Here is a 15735-nt window from a genome sequence, read left to right as displayed (position 1 = left end):
TAACGATCAAAAATTTATAAACCAAACTATTTTCAATTACAACTTGGAAAATATATCATGTTGTGATTATGTTCCTTGGATCCCGGACCATTTAAAACATACTGAGAAAATTAGACTGATTAAAGACTATTTTAAGGAGTTGAAGATAGAAGATGAGGATGATGTTGAAGAAGATGAACAAATTGATTATTGGTAATATAAAAAAATGTAAAACATCTTCTATTTTTAAACCATATATTAAAATATTATAGGTATAGAAAGGATTTACTGAATCAAAAAGAGGATGAAGAAGAAGAAGAAGAAGTACAAATAAGCTGGGAAGAGATAGATGAATGGGTAGAAAGTATAATTAAAAAATATGACTTAATAATAATTAATTCTAAAAAAATACCATTTCTTTTTTTTAATTTAAATTTAAATTCGTTAAAAAAATACTTTTTAGAAGAAAGTATAAATAATTGTATAGAGGAGTGGTAATGTTTATATATATATATATTTTTTTTTTTTTTTAAATTAAACAATAATGTTTCGTTCACGTAGTTCTTCAATTATTGATATTATTTCATTACTTACACCTGTATTCCCAGCCTCTTTAGAAGCCATTAAAAGAGCAAGCCTAGACACTAACTCATTTGGATTATCATAATAAATGATTTGTGTATTAGGTTGTACATTCTTATATAATATACCAGATCCTTCTTTTGACTTAAAATGGGCGGTAAAGGCCCATATTGCTACTACTAATCCAATTGAATACATTAAAAGTTAGAGTATCAATAAAATCATTTGTTATGTCATTTTGTGAAATGTTAGAACACTCAATATTTAAACATTGTGTGCACCTCAACTTAAATTTTTTTAAATAGTCCCAAATTCGTTTAAATATTTTATTTACCTCGATAAAAATTCCAACATTTGCAAAACTAGAATCACAATAAACTACAAAGGTATATATTAAAATATTCTATCAATAAATACCGTATGTCACGGATCTTAAACGTTTTGTAGTTTAAATTTAATATATTATGATTAATACCTTATTTAGGATTTTGAAGCTTTATTAGAATGTTCTCAGGAAAAGAAGCCAAGTCGAACAAATTTTTAAAGATATAATTCAAAGATATTTTCACTGAGGCAAATTCTTTCTTCATAGCTGACATTATCAAAAGTTGTTTAGGTTTTGTTGTAAAAACATATCGTAACGAGATGGAATTACTTTTATGATAATGTAAGTGCCTTTTTGGTTAATATCAATCAAGTTCTTTTAAATATAATATAATTCTATATGTAATAATTACATGAAAGTGTCCAAAATTAAAAAAAAAACATGTTTTGGAGTTCATGGTAGAATAGAACAAATTAATTCAGCAGTATGCATAAAGATGAAGATGCTAAGTACATTTTTATTTTAATGGCCAAAAAAACGTCTAAAAATATCGTTATTGAAAATAAATTGGGAGAGTAAAAAAAATATTACCCGGGGATTTAACTTTCTACCCCCCCCCCCTCTAATATCTGTATTTTGGGTATGAAAGTCGAAAGTTTGATTGTACAACTTTTTGTTACTTAGGTTCGGATTCAAAACCGAAGAGTCAAGTGGCGTAAAGAGTCAAAATTACAGAATGATCAAAACACATTACAGTACCATCATTTGGAAACTATTGCGTCACAAAGTTCTACAGGTAATTCCCGCTGATATTTTATTTTAAAAATTGAAATAAAATAATTATGTTAACTAAAATTTTAACTTGCATAGGACATCAAGCACACGTTGAAAGTAACAACTTTAGAGAATCACTGTATGAAACCCATTTGAACGAAACCAGTTATGGTACTATGAATTTAAGACCGGATTTAGAGGAGCAAGAAGAGCAGACCAATAAAAGCGTGTATTTAAAAAACTTTTATGAGCCCAAATACGATGTGTATCCAATTTATGTCAGAAAAAAAGTCCTAATTACTGAACTAATAGTTAGACATCATAGTTAAACCTTTAAATTAAGATTTTGTGACTCCTTAATAAGACCAGAAGTAGTACCTTATATGTACTTTCAAATATCAAACATGAAACAATTTGTTTCTTTGTCATCAAAAGCATAAACAATATTTTAAATATGTACACTTTTTCCATTTTAATTTGCATTAACGATCAAAAATTTATAAACCAAACTATTTTCAATTACAACTTGGAAAATATATCATGTTGTGATTATGTTCCTTGGATCCCGGACCATTTAAAACATACTGAGAAAATTAGACTGATTAAAGACTATTTTAAGGAGTTGAAGATAGAAGATGAGGATGATGTTGAAGAAGATGAACAAATTGATTATTGGCAATATAAAAAAATGTAAAACATCTTCTATTTTTAAACCATATATTAAAATATTATAGGTATAGAAAAGACTTATTGATTCAGAAAGACGATGAAGAAGAAAAATTAAGCTGGGAAGAAATCGATGAATGGGTGGATGCTATAATTCAAAAATATGATTTGTTAATAATTAATTCTAAAAATATACCATATATTTTTTTTAATTTAAATTTAAATTCACTTAAAAAATACTTTTTAGAAGACAACACATATAATTGTATAGAGGAGGTGTAGTGATATTTATATTATTTATTTATTTTTTTAAATTAAACAATAATGTTTCGTTCACGTAGTTCTTCAATTATTGATATTATTTCATTACTTACACCTGTATTCCCAGCCTCTTTAGAAGCCATTAAAAGAGCAAGCCTAGACACTAACTCATTTGGATTATCATAATAAATGATTTGTGTATTAGGTTGTACATTCTTATATAATATACCAGATCCTTCTTTTGACTTAAAATGGGCGGTAAAGGCCCATATTGCTACTACTAATCCAATTGAATACATTAAAAGTTAGAGTATCAATAAAATCATTTGTTATGTCATTTTGTGAAATGTTAGAACACTCAATATTTAAACATTGTGTGCACCTCAACTTAAATTTTTTTAAATAGTCCCAAATTCGTTTAAATATTTTATTTACCTCGATAAAAATTCCAACATTTGCAAAACTAGAATCACAATAAACTACAAAGGTATATATTAAAATATTCTATCAATAAATACCGTATGTCACGGATCTTAAACGTTTTGTAGTTTAAATTTAATATATTATGATTAATACCTTATTTAGGATTTTGAAGCTTTATTAGAATGTTCTCAGGAAAAGAAGCCAAGTCGAACAAATTTTTAAAGATATAATTCAAAGATATTTTCACTGAGCCAAATTCTTTCTTCATAGCTGACATTATCAAAAGTTGTTTAGGTTTTGTTGTAAAAACATATCGTAACGAGATGGAATTACTTTTATGATAATGTAAGTGCCTTTTTGGTTAATATCAATCAAGTTCTTTTAAATATAATATAATTCTATATGTAATAATTACATGAAAGTGTCCAAAATTAAAAAAAAAACATGTTTTGGAGTTCATGGTAGAATAGAACAAATTAATTCAGCAGTATGCATAAAGATGAAGATGCTAAGTACATTTTTATTTTAATGGCCAAAAAAACGTCTAAAAATATCGTTATTGAAAATAAATTGGGAGAGTAAAAAAAATATTACCCGGGGATTTAACTTTCTACCCCCCCCCCCTCTAATATCTGTATTTTGGGTATGAAAGTCGAAAGTTTGATTGTACAACTTTTTGTTACTTAGGTTCGGATTCAAAACCGAAGAGTCAAGTGGCGTAAAGAGTCAAAATTACAGAATGATCAAAACACATTACAGTACCATCATTTGGAAACTATTGCGTCACAAAGTTCTACAGGTAATTCCCGCTGATATTTTATTTTAAAAATTGAAATAAAATAATTATGTTAACTAAAATTTTAACTTGCATAGGACATCAAGCACACGTTGAAAGTAACAACTTTAGAGAATCACTGTATGAAACCCATTTGAACGAAACCAGTTATGGTACTATGAATTTAAGACCGGATTTAGAGGAGCAAGGAGAGCAGACCAATAAAAGCGTGTATTTAAAAAACTTTTATGAGCCCAAATACGATGTGTATCCAATTTATGTCAGAAAAAAAGTCCTAATTACTGAACTAATAGTTAGACATCATAGTTAAACCTTTAAATTAAGATTTTGTGACTCCTTAATAAGACCAGAAGTAGTACCTTATATGTACTTTCAAATATCAAACATGAAACAATTTGTTTCTTTGTCATCAAAAGCATAAACAATATTTTAAATATGTACACTTTTTCCATTTTAATTTGCATTAACGATCAAAAATTTATAAACCAAACTATTTTCAATTACAACTTGGAAAATATATCATGTTGTGATTATGTTCCTTGGATCCCGGACCATTTAAAACATACTGAGAAAATTAGACTGATTAAAGACTATTTTAAGGAGTTGAAGATAGAAGATGAGGATGATGTTGAAGAAGATGAACAAATTGATTATTGGTAATATAAAAAAATGTAAAACATCTTCTATTTTTAAACCATATATTAAAATATTATAGGTATAGAAAGGATTTACTGAATCAAAAAGAGGATGAAGAAGAAGAAGAAGAAGTACAAATAAGCTGGGAAGAGATAGATGAATGGGTAGAAAGTATAATTAAAAAATATGACTTAATAATAATTAATTCTAAAAAAATACCATTTCTTTTTTTTAATTTAAATTTAAATTCGTTAAAAAAATACTTTTTAGAAGAAAGTATAAATAATTGTATAGAGGAGTGGTAATGTTTATATATATATATATTTTTTTTTTTTTTTAAATTAAACAATAATGTTTCGTTCACGTAGTTCTTCAATTATTGATATTATTTCATTACTTACACCTGTATTCCCAGCCTCTTTAGAAGCCATTAAAAGAGCAAGCCTAGACACTAACTCATTTGGATTATCATAATAAATGATTTGTGTATTAGGTTGTACATTCTTATATAATATACCAGATCCTTCTTTTGACTTAAAATGGGCGGTAAAGGCCCATATTGCTACTACTAATCCAATTGAATACATTAAAAGTTAGAGTATCAATAAAATCATTTGTTATGTCATTTTGTGAAATGTTAGAACACTCAATATTTAAACATTGTGTGCACCTCAACTTAAATTTTTTTAAATAGTCCCAAATTCGTTTAAATATTTTATTTACCTCGATAAAAATTCCAACATTTGCAAAACTAGAATCACAATAAACTACAAAGGTATATATTAAAATATTCTATCAATAAATACCGTATGTCACGGATCTTAAACGTTTTGTAGTTTAAATTTAATATATTATGATTAATACCTTATTTAGGATTTTGAAGCTTTATTAGAATGTTCTCAGGAAAAGAAGCCAAGTCGAACAAATTTTTAAAGATATAATTCAAAGATATTTTCACTGAGCCAAATTCTTTCTTCATAGCTGACATTATCAAAAGTTGTTTAGGTTTTGTTGTAAAAACATATCGTAACGAGATGGAATTACTTTTATGATAATGTAAGTGCCTTTTTGGTTAATATCAATCAAGTTCTTTTAAATATAATATAATTCTATATGTAATAATTACATGAAAGTGTCCAAAAAAAAAAAAAAACATGTTTTGGAGTTCATGGTAGAATAGAACAAATTAATTCAGCAGTATGCATAAAGATGAAGATGCTAAGTACATTTTTATTTTAATGGCCAAAAAAACGTCTAAAAATATCGTTATTGAAAATAAATTGGGAGAGTAAAAAAAATATTACCCGGGGATTTAACTTTCTACCCCCCCCCCCTCTAATATCTGTATTTTGGGTATGAAAGTCGAAAGTTTGATTGTACAACTTTTTGTTACTTAGGTTCGGATTCAAAACCGAAGAGTCAAGTGGCGTAAAGAGTCAAAATTACAGAATGATCAAAACACATTACAGTACCATCATTTGGAAACTATTGCGTCACAAAGTTCTACAGGTAATTCCCGCTGATATTTTATTTTAAAAATTGAAATAAAATAATTATGTTAACTAAAATTTTAACTTGCATAGGACATCAAGCACACGTTGAAAGTAACAACTTTAGAGAATCACTGTATGAAACCCATTTGAACGAAACCAGTTATGGTACTATGAATTTAAGACCGGATTTAGAGGAGCAAGAAGAGCAGACCAATAAAAGCGTGTATTTAAAAAACTTTTATGAGCCCAAATACGATGTGTATCCAATTTATGTCAGAAAAAAAGTCCTAATTACTGAACTAATAGTTAGACATCATAGTTAAACCTTTAAATTAAGATTTTGTGACTCCTTAATAAGACCAGAAGTAGTACCTTATATGTACTTTCAAATATCAAACATGAAACAATTTGTTTCTTTGTCATCAAAAGCATAAACAATATTTTAAATATGTACACTTTTTCCATTTTAATTTGCATTAACGATCAAAAATTTATAAACCAAACTATTTTCAATTACAACTTGGAAAATATATCATGTTGTGATTATGTTCCTTGGATCCCGGACCATTTAAAACATACTGAGAAAATTAGACTGATTAAAGACTATTTTAAGGAGTTGAAGATAGAAGATGAGGATGATGTTGAAGAAGATGAACAGACAACTTTCATGCAAATGATTTCAATTTTAATTATTGAATTAATAAGGTAAAAGTAGATGAAAATTATTTAGTATTGAGGAACCTTTATTGACTATTAGGGAAAAATAGCCAACACCTATATATTAATAGGCCAAGGCTTAGAGGTGTCTAAAATTTATTTTATTTTAAATAAGTGACACAAAGCATATGACTTAAATTTAGTTTAAAATAAAAAAAAATACCAAAACAGTTTACATATTTCATAACTTGAAATTATGATGCGCTATATCGTTTTAGTTTAAAAATAGTCGAATGTTTATAAATTTGTATGGAAAGTTTTTTAAACATAGTTTTATGAATAGGTATACTTTGATAAACTAAAAAAATTATACAAATCCATTCTCCCCAATGGGTAGACATTTTTTACTTTATTTCACTCTATTATGTGTAGTTTATGGCCTTTAGACCTGAAAATTAAACTGAATTTAATTTAGTAAAGGCCCCTATACTATGCTAGGGGGGTATTATATATTTAGTTTTCTCAAAAACGTGTGGTCTGTCTTATTTTTTATTAAGGAAATATAAAAAAAAAGAGTTATAATATCTCATGAATCCCTATGATCTCCAACTATCCAATATGTACCGTTTCCATTATGCAGTGGTTCTAAATCAAAGTTTTTTTTTAAATGGTTAGGTATACCCATTTTTAACACAATACTCTCCAACAAAACAATTAATATTTATGGGGTTTGGCCAACTATTTCAGATTTTAAACCACTGTGTCGATTCCACTAAGCTGTTTCTTAATAAAAAAACATTTTGATTACAATAAGACAATAATAAAATTATAATAACATTAAGACAATTATAAATGTTATAGTCCCATTCTCAACCATATTTATAACGAATGAAAAGTTGTTAATTAATTTAACAATTAAATTATAGTATCTTAGCTTCAATTTCAGGAAGAGTAGGTATTGGCTTTATAGTTATGTGTTTTAGCTTTGGGACGGAGCTAAGATGGTATGGGTAATACAACGATGTGTTATACGTTTTGTTTTGTTTTTTTTTTGTGTAGAACACACATTGGGAGTTAGTATTAGAGTGAATACACGATTGGTAGATCGGCTGTCAATAACATTATGTTACCGTGGTTTCCCATAAGTCGTAATTGACTACCTGTTATGTTCACTCTTATAGAGCAACCTAGTAGTATAGTGAAAGTGTATTTTTCTTCTTTTTTGGACTTTCCTCATATCCCCAAAGCATCTATTCACTCTAATTTTCAGTCCTCAAATCTTAAAACTAACCTTAATAATGTAAAAAAAGCTATGGTTTCCACATCTTCTAGGAGTAAGGGTTTATGATTTTTGTTTGCCAATTCATAGGATGTTAAAAAAAAAATTAACATTCCACAATAATATGGACAAAAAACTTCAAAAAGAAAAACTACAAAATTATAAGTTCCACTAAATCCACATCTTGTTAGGATGATATATTATAAACTTAATCATAAAGAATTTTGAGTTCTTTGAAACACTTGTAATTTATAAATTATTCCGGACTATGAATTGACAACAAATACTACAATTGATAATTACAATAGTTGTAATGAGCAGCTATAAGATTGATTGCTATAAAAAAATACTTTCCGAGGGGAAAAAAAAAAATTTTACATTTTACAATAACCAATTATTATGTATATACTCACCAAACACGACTATTCTAATTAAAAAAAAGATGACTTGTAGCCACTCAGCAAATGTCACAAATATTGGTCGCTGTAAATTATGTTCGTTAAAAAAATACACAAATTAATAATTATTTTAATCATTATTATTTATGGCTATACTTACCTCGAACGATTATTAAATTAAAAACAGAAGATATGTTGCCAGTCAGCAAAACTTGCAAGAATCGGTTGTCATTATTCAAGTTTTCTAAAGTAAGGTAAAACAATTCTTATTTTAAAATTATCAGTAATTTCGTTTATACTAACTATAACCGCAACTGTCTGAATCCAGGAATAAGAAATGTTGTATTTCAGCAGGACTCTCAGGAATTGACGGCTGTAAATGAAGTTCCTGCAAAAACAAAAAAATAAAAACGTATTATTTACAGTTATGAGGTTTTTCCCGTTTTTGTCATTAAACTTGTCAAAATATGATAAATTGAACTTTTACATTATAATTTGTACATCTCATCATTGGACTTTTAATAACTGCGTGTATTAATAAAATATCTATCGCTGTTTTAACTAAACGTTTTAATAATAACTTAAAATAAAAATCTATTCAAAAAACTTTGAATGTGCATTGTTTGAACTAAAACTGACTGTCGTTATATTAAACTGTCTTTAAATTGTATTCATTCTTCTTAACCGAATGGTATGTAAATATATCACACTTCACTAACCTCTTATAACATGATGAATAAGAATTAAAATAATCAAATATTTAAAAAAACCAGTACATCGAGGTCGGGGCATAGTGGGGACGGAGGATAGTTGGATCGGGGCATAGTGGGGACGGGGAGGTTACAGATTTACAGAATTTTTTAAATCTGAAAATGATAAAATCACTTACGAAAAAACGCTTCGATGCAAATCGGTAGTTGATATTTTCAAGCCAGTACAGTCCAAACCAAGCACAGTATAAATCAGAAAAGTTAGAAAGTTTTAAATGAAGGTTCTGTATTTACAAATGAGCATCAAAGCGTTTATTTGAAAGCGATTTATTCAATTTTATCACTTTTATTTATAATAATTCCTGTAGACCTGTGACCTCTCCGTTTCCTCATTGCTTTGATTACATTATGCCAATACTCTACTGTACTAGTCCTCTCGGATAAAATCACTTTCAAATTAACGCTTTGATGCTCATTTGTAAATACAGAACCTTCATTTAAAACTTTCTAACTTTGCTGGTTTATACTGTGCTTGGTTTGGACTGTACTGGCTTGAAAATATTAACTACCGATTTGCATCGAAGCGTTTTTTCGAAAGTGATTTTATCACTTTCAGATTTAAAAATTCCTGTAAACCTGTGACCTCCCCGTCACCACTATGCCCCGACCCAACTATGCTCCGTCCCCACTATGCACCGACCCCACTGTACTGGTTTTTTAATATTGAACCAATTCCTTCGAGTAGCAACTCTATAAATAACAAATTGTATCTAGTTGGTACTTTGGAGGGTATAAGTTGAAAAAGATTACTTCTTCATAGTTAAAATTTAGAAAAACAAACATACGAGTTTTTAAGCTAAGAATTTACTGGCTTTAGAGTAATTTCAGAAGTAATTTAAGGAAATAACTTTTTCTTTATTGTGAATACACGGATGTCAAAAAAAAACTTTGTATAAAATATTACTCCAGTCTTTAATTTGTGTAGATCGAAACAAGTTTTGACCAGATTAAGTATAATTAAAGGAAATAAAACATTGCTTTTTATAAAAAAAAAATATTCAAACATTTATGTTAAGGGAAATATTATTTGATATACACTAATAGTAGATACTATTTAAATATTCCAGTAAAAGTTCAGCATCTACTACATTATTAATAAATTTAAATATTTTTGCGTCATCATCTAACGAAAGAATATATTAATATTTAATAGAAAAAACAAAATCATTAATAAATAAATAAAATTATAATGGGCGTGCTAATCTCCTCGTGGGACTCGAATAGACTGGGATTAGACATGACAATAAAGAGTCATACTTACCTGAGACGGCTCAAGGCCCTTCAGGCTACACCATCACTGGTTAACTGAGGTCCGCGGGGTTGTCACACCCGTTACCCAAAAAGGGTACCCCATGCGGAGATCCTAGCAAATAAGCAATAAAATATAGGCCAAACAATCAAAACAAAACTATACAAAATTGTCTACTCAGTAAAAGTTTCAATAATGTTTATTATTTAAGGCCGCCCAAATTACTTTGTCGCGTGTTTTATTGTTTTTACGAATATTATAATTGTGTGTGTGTTTATTAACTTTTAAGTTACTTTTCTTTTACTTAATTTAAAAGTGTTACCTTTTCTCCCGTAGATTTTAAGGTAATTCGAACTAAGTGTTTTTTTATATTAAGTGTATTGTGTTAAAGACCGCATCTCTTGAGGAAGCCACAGTACGGCTCTTGTTTCTTTGCTAGTGTCAGTACTTGCGTTCAAGCTACCCACCTGTTTATTAATAGTTATAAAGCTAGACGATATAATTGTCCCGAGGCATTATACTATTTATAATCAGAGGCTTGCTCGTTGGATGGAAAAACACCTGAGGCAGAAACAACCCGGAAGGTGACTAGAGGTCTGCCACATTTATGCGTACTTACTAAAAAGTTACTTTAGTGTTTAGGTAAAAGGTATTAAGTAATTTTATTTACAGTGTGTGTGTGTGTTTAACGGTTCGTGTACCAAAGTGCGTATACGACAGCATTCAAATAAAAGTTAAAAGTACACAAACAATCATCAACGCGATACAAACACCCCTCGTATAAGCGATAATACTCGAGAGAGTGACCATTCCCCGGGCTAAGCCCAAGAGAGGGCCTCTTCACATAACAATTTATGCGGCTTTAAATAATAGAAATAAATATAATTTTCGCTGTATAAACATATTAACTGTTTGCCATTTGGCCTAGATATATTGCTTAGTTTCATAATAATACTATTTTTCCTCGCTCCTACTACAACAGTGACAAGAACTTCTTATATACTAAAACCGAAACAAAAACCGAGTGAGCCGTGGAAATTACTCACAATAGTTATGTGTAAACGTCTTATAACGGGTTCTACCTGAAATAAAATTTTAAAAGAGCAGAACTTATCATGTGCATGAACTTTATTGAGATACGATTAATATTATTTTATATGTTTGATATTATCGATTTATGATAACTATAATACGATACATAAAGACGAGACTGTAAGTTGTTCAATTTTCGCTGAACAGCAATATATTATATCTGAATATCTATAATCTATCTGTTCGCTAAACTCGTCTCGGTCACTCTATAGAACTTGTGGCTCCTCTGCAGAAAAGAAAGACTCATTAACCTTAACGCCATAATATATAAATAGTGGAGTGTCAATTAGATGGCTGAGCCAATCTTTTACTACGCGTTTCCGGACAAACCCTATTAGGTAACTTGAACGGTGAATTTTTTAGCTTCAATGCAAAGCGAAGGTATTGGTTTTACTCTGATGTGGGCTTTTTTTTTCACTGTATACACTGTAACTTTTTTAATACTAGACCAATTCCTTCGAATAGCAACTCTATAAATCGCAAATTTCATCTAGTTGATACTTTGGGGGGTAAAAGTTGAAAAAGTTTACTTCTTCACAGACGAAAATTGAAACAACAAAAAAAAACCGTACGAGTTTTTAAGTTAGAAAACTTTTACTGGCTATAACTTCGAGAAAAAGAGTCGGATCGAATTGAAATGTATAAGAAATAATTATTTGGTATGCCCGCACACGTCAGTTGTGTCAAATTTAAACTATACCCATTTCCCACCCTCCTAGGGGGGGTACAAGATTTTTTGTTTTTCGGGGTTTTTAGCCGTAATTTTAAAACTTTTGGGTTGAAAATTTGCCAGTAGTTGTAAATATGTATCCATAACATATTAAACGGAAAAAAAATTCGTCACTTCAGTTTTTTTTTAATTTCCGGGAAACTGTGTTTTCGCAGATTGCGTATATTTTAATCAAAACGCCTAAAATCTTTAAAAAAATCTTTTACCTAAACACTAAAGTAACTTTTTAGTAAGTACGCATAAATGTGGCAGAGCTCTAGTCACCTTCCGGATTGTTTCTGCCTCAGGTGTTTTTCCATCCAACGAGCAAGCCTCTGATTATAAATAGTATAATGCCTCGGGACAATTATATCGTCTAGCTTTATAACTATTAATAAACAGGTGAGTAGCTTGAACGTAAGTACTGACACTAGCAAAGAAACAAGAGCCTCACTCTGGCTTCCTAGGGAGATACGATCTTTAATGCACTTGTGTAAATGTGGCAGAGCTCTAGTCACCTTCCGGATTGTTTCTGCCTCAGGTGTTTTTCCATCCAACGAGCAAGCCTCTGATTATAAATAGTATAATGCCTCGGGACAATTATATCGTCTAGCTTTATAACTATTAATAAACAGGTGGGTAGCTTGAACGCAAGTACTGACACTAGCAAAGAAACAAGAGCCGTACTGTGGCTTCCTCAAGAGATGCGGTCTTTAACACAATACACTTAATATAAAAAAACACTTAGTTCGAATTACCTTAAAATCTACGGGAGAAAAGGTAACACTTTTAAATTAAGTAAAAGAAAAGTAACTTAAAAGTTAATAAACACACACACAATTATAATATTCGTAAAAACAATAAAACACGCGACAAAGTAATTTGGGCGGCCTTAAATAATAAACATTATTGAAACTTTTACTGAGTAGACAATTTTGTATAGTTTTGTTTTGATTGTTTGGCCTATATTTTATTGCTTATTTGCTAGGATCTCCGCATGGGGTACCCTTTTTGGGTAACGGGTGTGACAACCCCGCGGACCTCAGTTAACCAGTGATGGTGTAGCCTGAAGGGCCTTGAGCCGTCTCAGGTAAGTATGACTCTTTATTGTCATGTCTAATCCCAGTCTATTCGAGTCCCACGAGGAGATTAGCACGCCCATTATAATTTTATTTATTTATTAATGATTTTGTTTTTTCTATTAAATATTAATATATTCTTTCGTTAGATGATGACGCAAAAATATTTAAATTTATTAATAATGTAGTAGATGCTGAACTTTTACTGGAATATTTAAATAGTATCTACTATTAGTGTATATCAAATAATATTTCCCTTAACATAAATGTTTGAATATTTTTTTTTTATAAAAAGCAATGTTTTATTTCCTTTAATTATACTTAATCTGGTCAAAACTTGTTTCGATCTACACAAATTAAAGACTGGAGTAATATTTTATACAAAGTTTTTTTTTGACATCCGTGTATTCACAATAAAGAAAAAGTTATTTCCTTAAATTACTTCTGAAATTACTCTAAAGCCAGTAAATTCTTAGCTTAAAAACTCGTATGTTTGTTTTTCTAAATTTTAACTATGAAGAAGTAATCTTTTTCAACTTATACCCTCCAAAGTACCAACTAGATACAATTTGTTATTTATAGAGTTGCTACTCGAAGGAATTGGTTCAATATTAAAAAACCAGTACAGTGTATAAAGATAAAAATTGGATTTTTAGTTCCAACTAATTTTATGAAAGAGCTATTCCATCCTTTAATAAAAAAATGTATTCGATGAGGTTAAAACATTGTTTGGTCTCCTAAATACCAAATAGAAGGAGGGAACTACAGATTACCACTAATAGTTCTATCAAAGTATGAAATAATTGGTAATAACTCTTGAGAAATTGTTTTAGACCTACATATGACTAATTTCAATTAAAATGTCGTTAATAGGTAAAAGTCATTGAAGTAATCATTTTATACTCTTAGGATATTTTTTCTTTTTATAATTTTTAAGGAAACAACCCTGAACTGGACTCTAATAAAAACTGTAGTTGTTACATTAATTACTCTTACCTCGAAATATACTACGCTTTTTTAAGGTTTAAGAGGTGTTTTGGTTTTAAAAAATTCTTAATAATATAATTTGTTAATATTTTCTTTAAATTCGCCTCGTATAACGCACAATTAAGCAAATATACTGAAGCCCATTAATGTACCATCCATAAACCATACATTTTCAGAAGAAAGTACAACAAGACCTTAAGATGTACACTTCCGTTTTCATAAATTTAAAAATTTAGTTGACTTACCATCCATTGTAGTTTTCCACATATCTGGTAATGAAAAAAAGAAGATCTTTGGACTCGTCAGGAATAATATATTTACGACGTGCACATCTTATCTTCGTCGAAAGGCGACAGTATTTCCCAGATATGAACAAACTGTATCTATTATAAATTATAATGAACATCAATATATTCATTATTTCCCTATAAAAAAAAATATTTTATTATTTATATTCCATGTATGGTTGATAAAATAATTTTAAAGGCCAAGAATGCGGTATTAACTTAGTACAGTCGTTATCAGATAAGTCGGCACAACGGCGGGGGCGTTTATCAATTTTTGTTACTACAATTATTATTATTATTATTATTACAAATTTTATAAAAATAAACTATCAACTATATTTGACAAAGCATAATAGACAAATATAGGTTTTTTAGGTTGTTTTTCACGAAAAATCGATTTCGATTTTTATCATAAAATCAGTCAGATCATATCAAATCTCTTCTTTATTCATAAATATTTTTTTAATAATGAACATTTTTTTATTAAAAAAAAAAAAAAAATACGTCTTAGTAAATTTTTGTTTTTTGCATATTTTGTGAGTAAAAAGTGTTAAATGTGCCTTACGATAAAAATGAAAAATAACACTATATTTTTATTTTAAGATTTAAAAAAAAAATAGAAATAAATCTCGGCTCATTCCCGTTTTTGGACGAAAATATTTAGTTTGAGTCTGATTTTATAATAAAAATTTCAGAATTTAGAATTTTAAAAATGGTCGAAACTGATTTTCGTGAAAAATAACATACAAAACCTCTCTATTTTAGTGGTAAATATTTTGTAATAATAGAGAAAGAGAGAGCGAGGGAGAGAAGAAGTATAAATATGCTAGGACGGATTGTAAATATTATGTTCGTTATGAAAAATAAATATGTGCGTGTTATTAATTTATCCTAACTTCTCTTATTTCCATTATTACTCTAAAATTATTATTATATAATATTTCCAAGTACCTTATTCGTGATGATGTAGAAGTTGTATCTGACGTCGATGAAGATGATTTAATTTAAAACATTTTACTTTAAGTAAAATACCACTGTTAAATACTAATATTGTACGATTCTACACTTATCGTCTGTTTAAAGTAACGATGTTTTCACTCATATGATTTATTTGTACTTATGCAAATTTACCTAACTTAACTGTATTATCAAGGACTTAACTGTGGAAAAAATGAGTACAAGATCATTCGGGCAGCGCTCTACTTCACAAACTAGACTGTTGTAGAGAAATACCTACAACGCTGAACGGTGACTGAAGGACCGATCACGGATGCCTTGTTGCAAGCTGTTTTA

General features: G+C 29.0%; 1 protein-coding gene across 1 annotated transcript; it reads left to right on the top strand.

The window, feature by feature from the left end:
- Nucleotides 1–152: 152 nt before the first annotated feature.
- Nucleotides 153–2058, top strand: LOC126842450 (uncharacterized). Its single transcript, XM_050579468.1, has 4 exons — nt 153–163; nt 252–336; nt 1571–1682; nt 1757–2058. Exons 1-4 carry the CDS (start codon nt 153–155, stop codon nt 1987–1989), a joined length of 441 nt encoding a protein of 146 aa, XP_050435425.1. The 3' UTR covers nt 1990–2058.
- Nucleotides 2059–15735: the final 13677 nt, after the last annotated feature.

The sequence above is a fragment of the Adelges cooleyi genome, unplaced genomic scaffold (genome assembly GCF_023614345.1).
Source record: "Adelges cooleyi isolate 19-005CV unplaced genomic scaffold, UGA_ACOO_1.1 ACOO_flye_CR_arks_rails_tigmint_CR_PRNA_521, whole genome shotgun sequence".
Lineage (NCBI taxonomy): Eukaryota > Metazoa > Arthropoda > Insecta > Hemiptera > Adelgidae > Adelges > Adelges cooleyi.
This window is presented reverse-complemented; position numbering and strand designations above follow the sequence as displayed.

Coding starts and splice junctions, on each gene's coding strand:
- LOC126842450 (XM_050579468.1), top strand. Junction 337..1,570: donor GGGAAGAGATAGATGAATGG/GTAGAAAGTATA, acceptor TTTGTTACTTAG/GTTCGGATTCAAAACCGAAG. Junction 1,683..1,756: donor TGCGTCACAAAGTTCTACAG/GTAATTCCCGCT, acceptor TAACTTGCATAG/GACATCAAGCACACGTTGAA.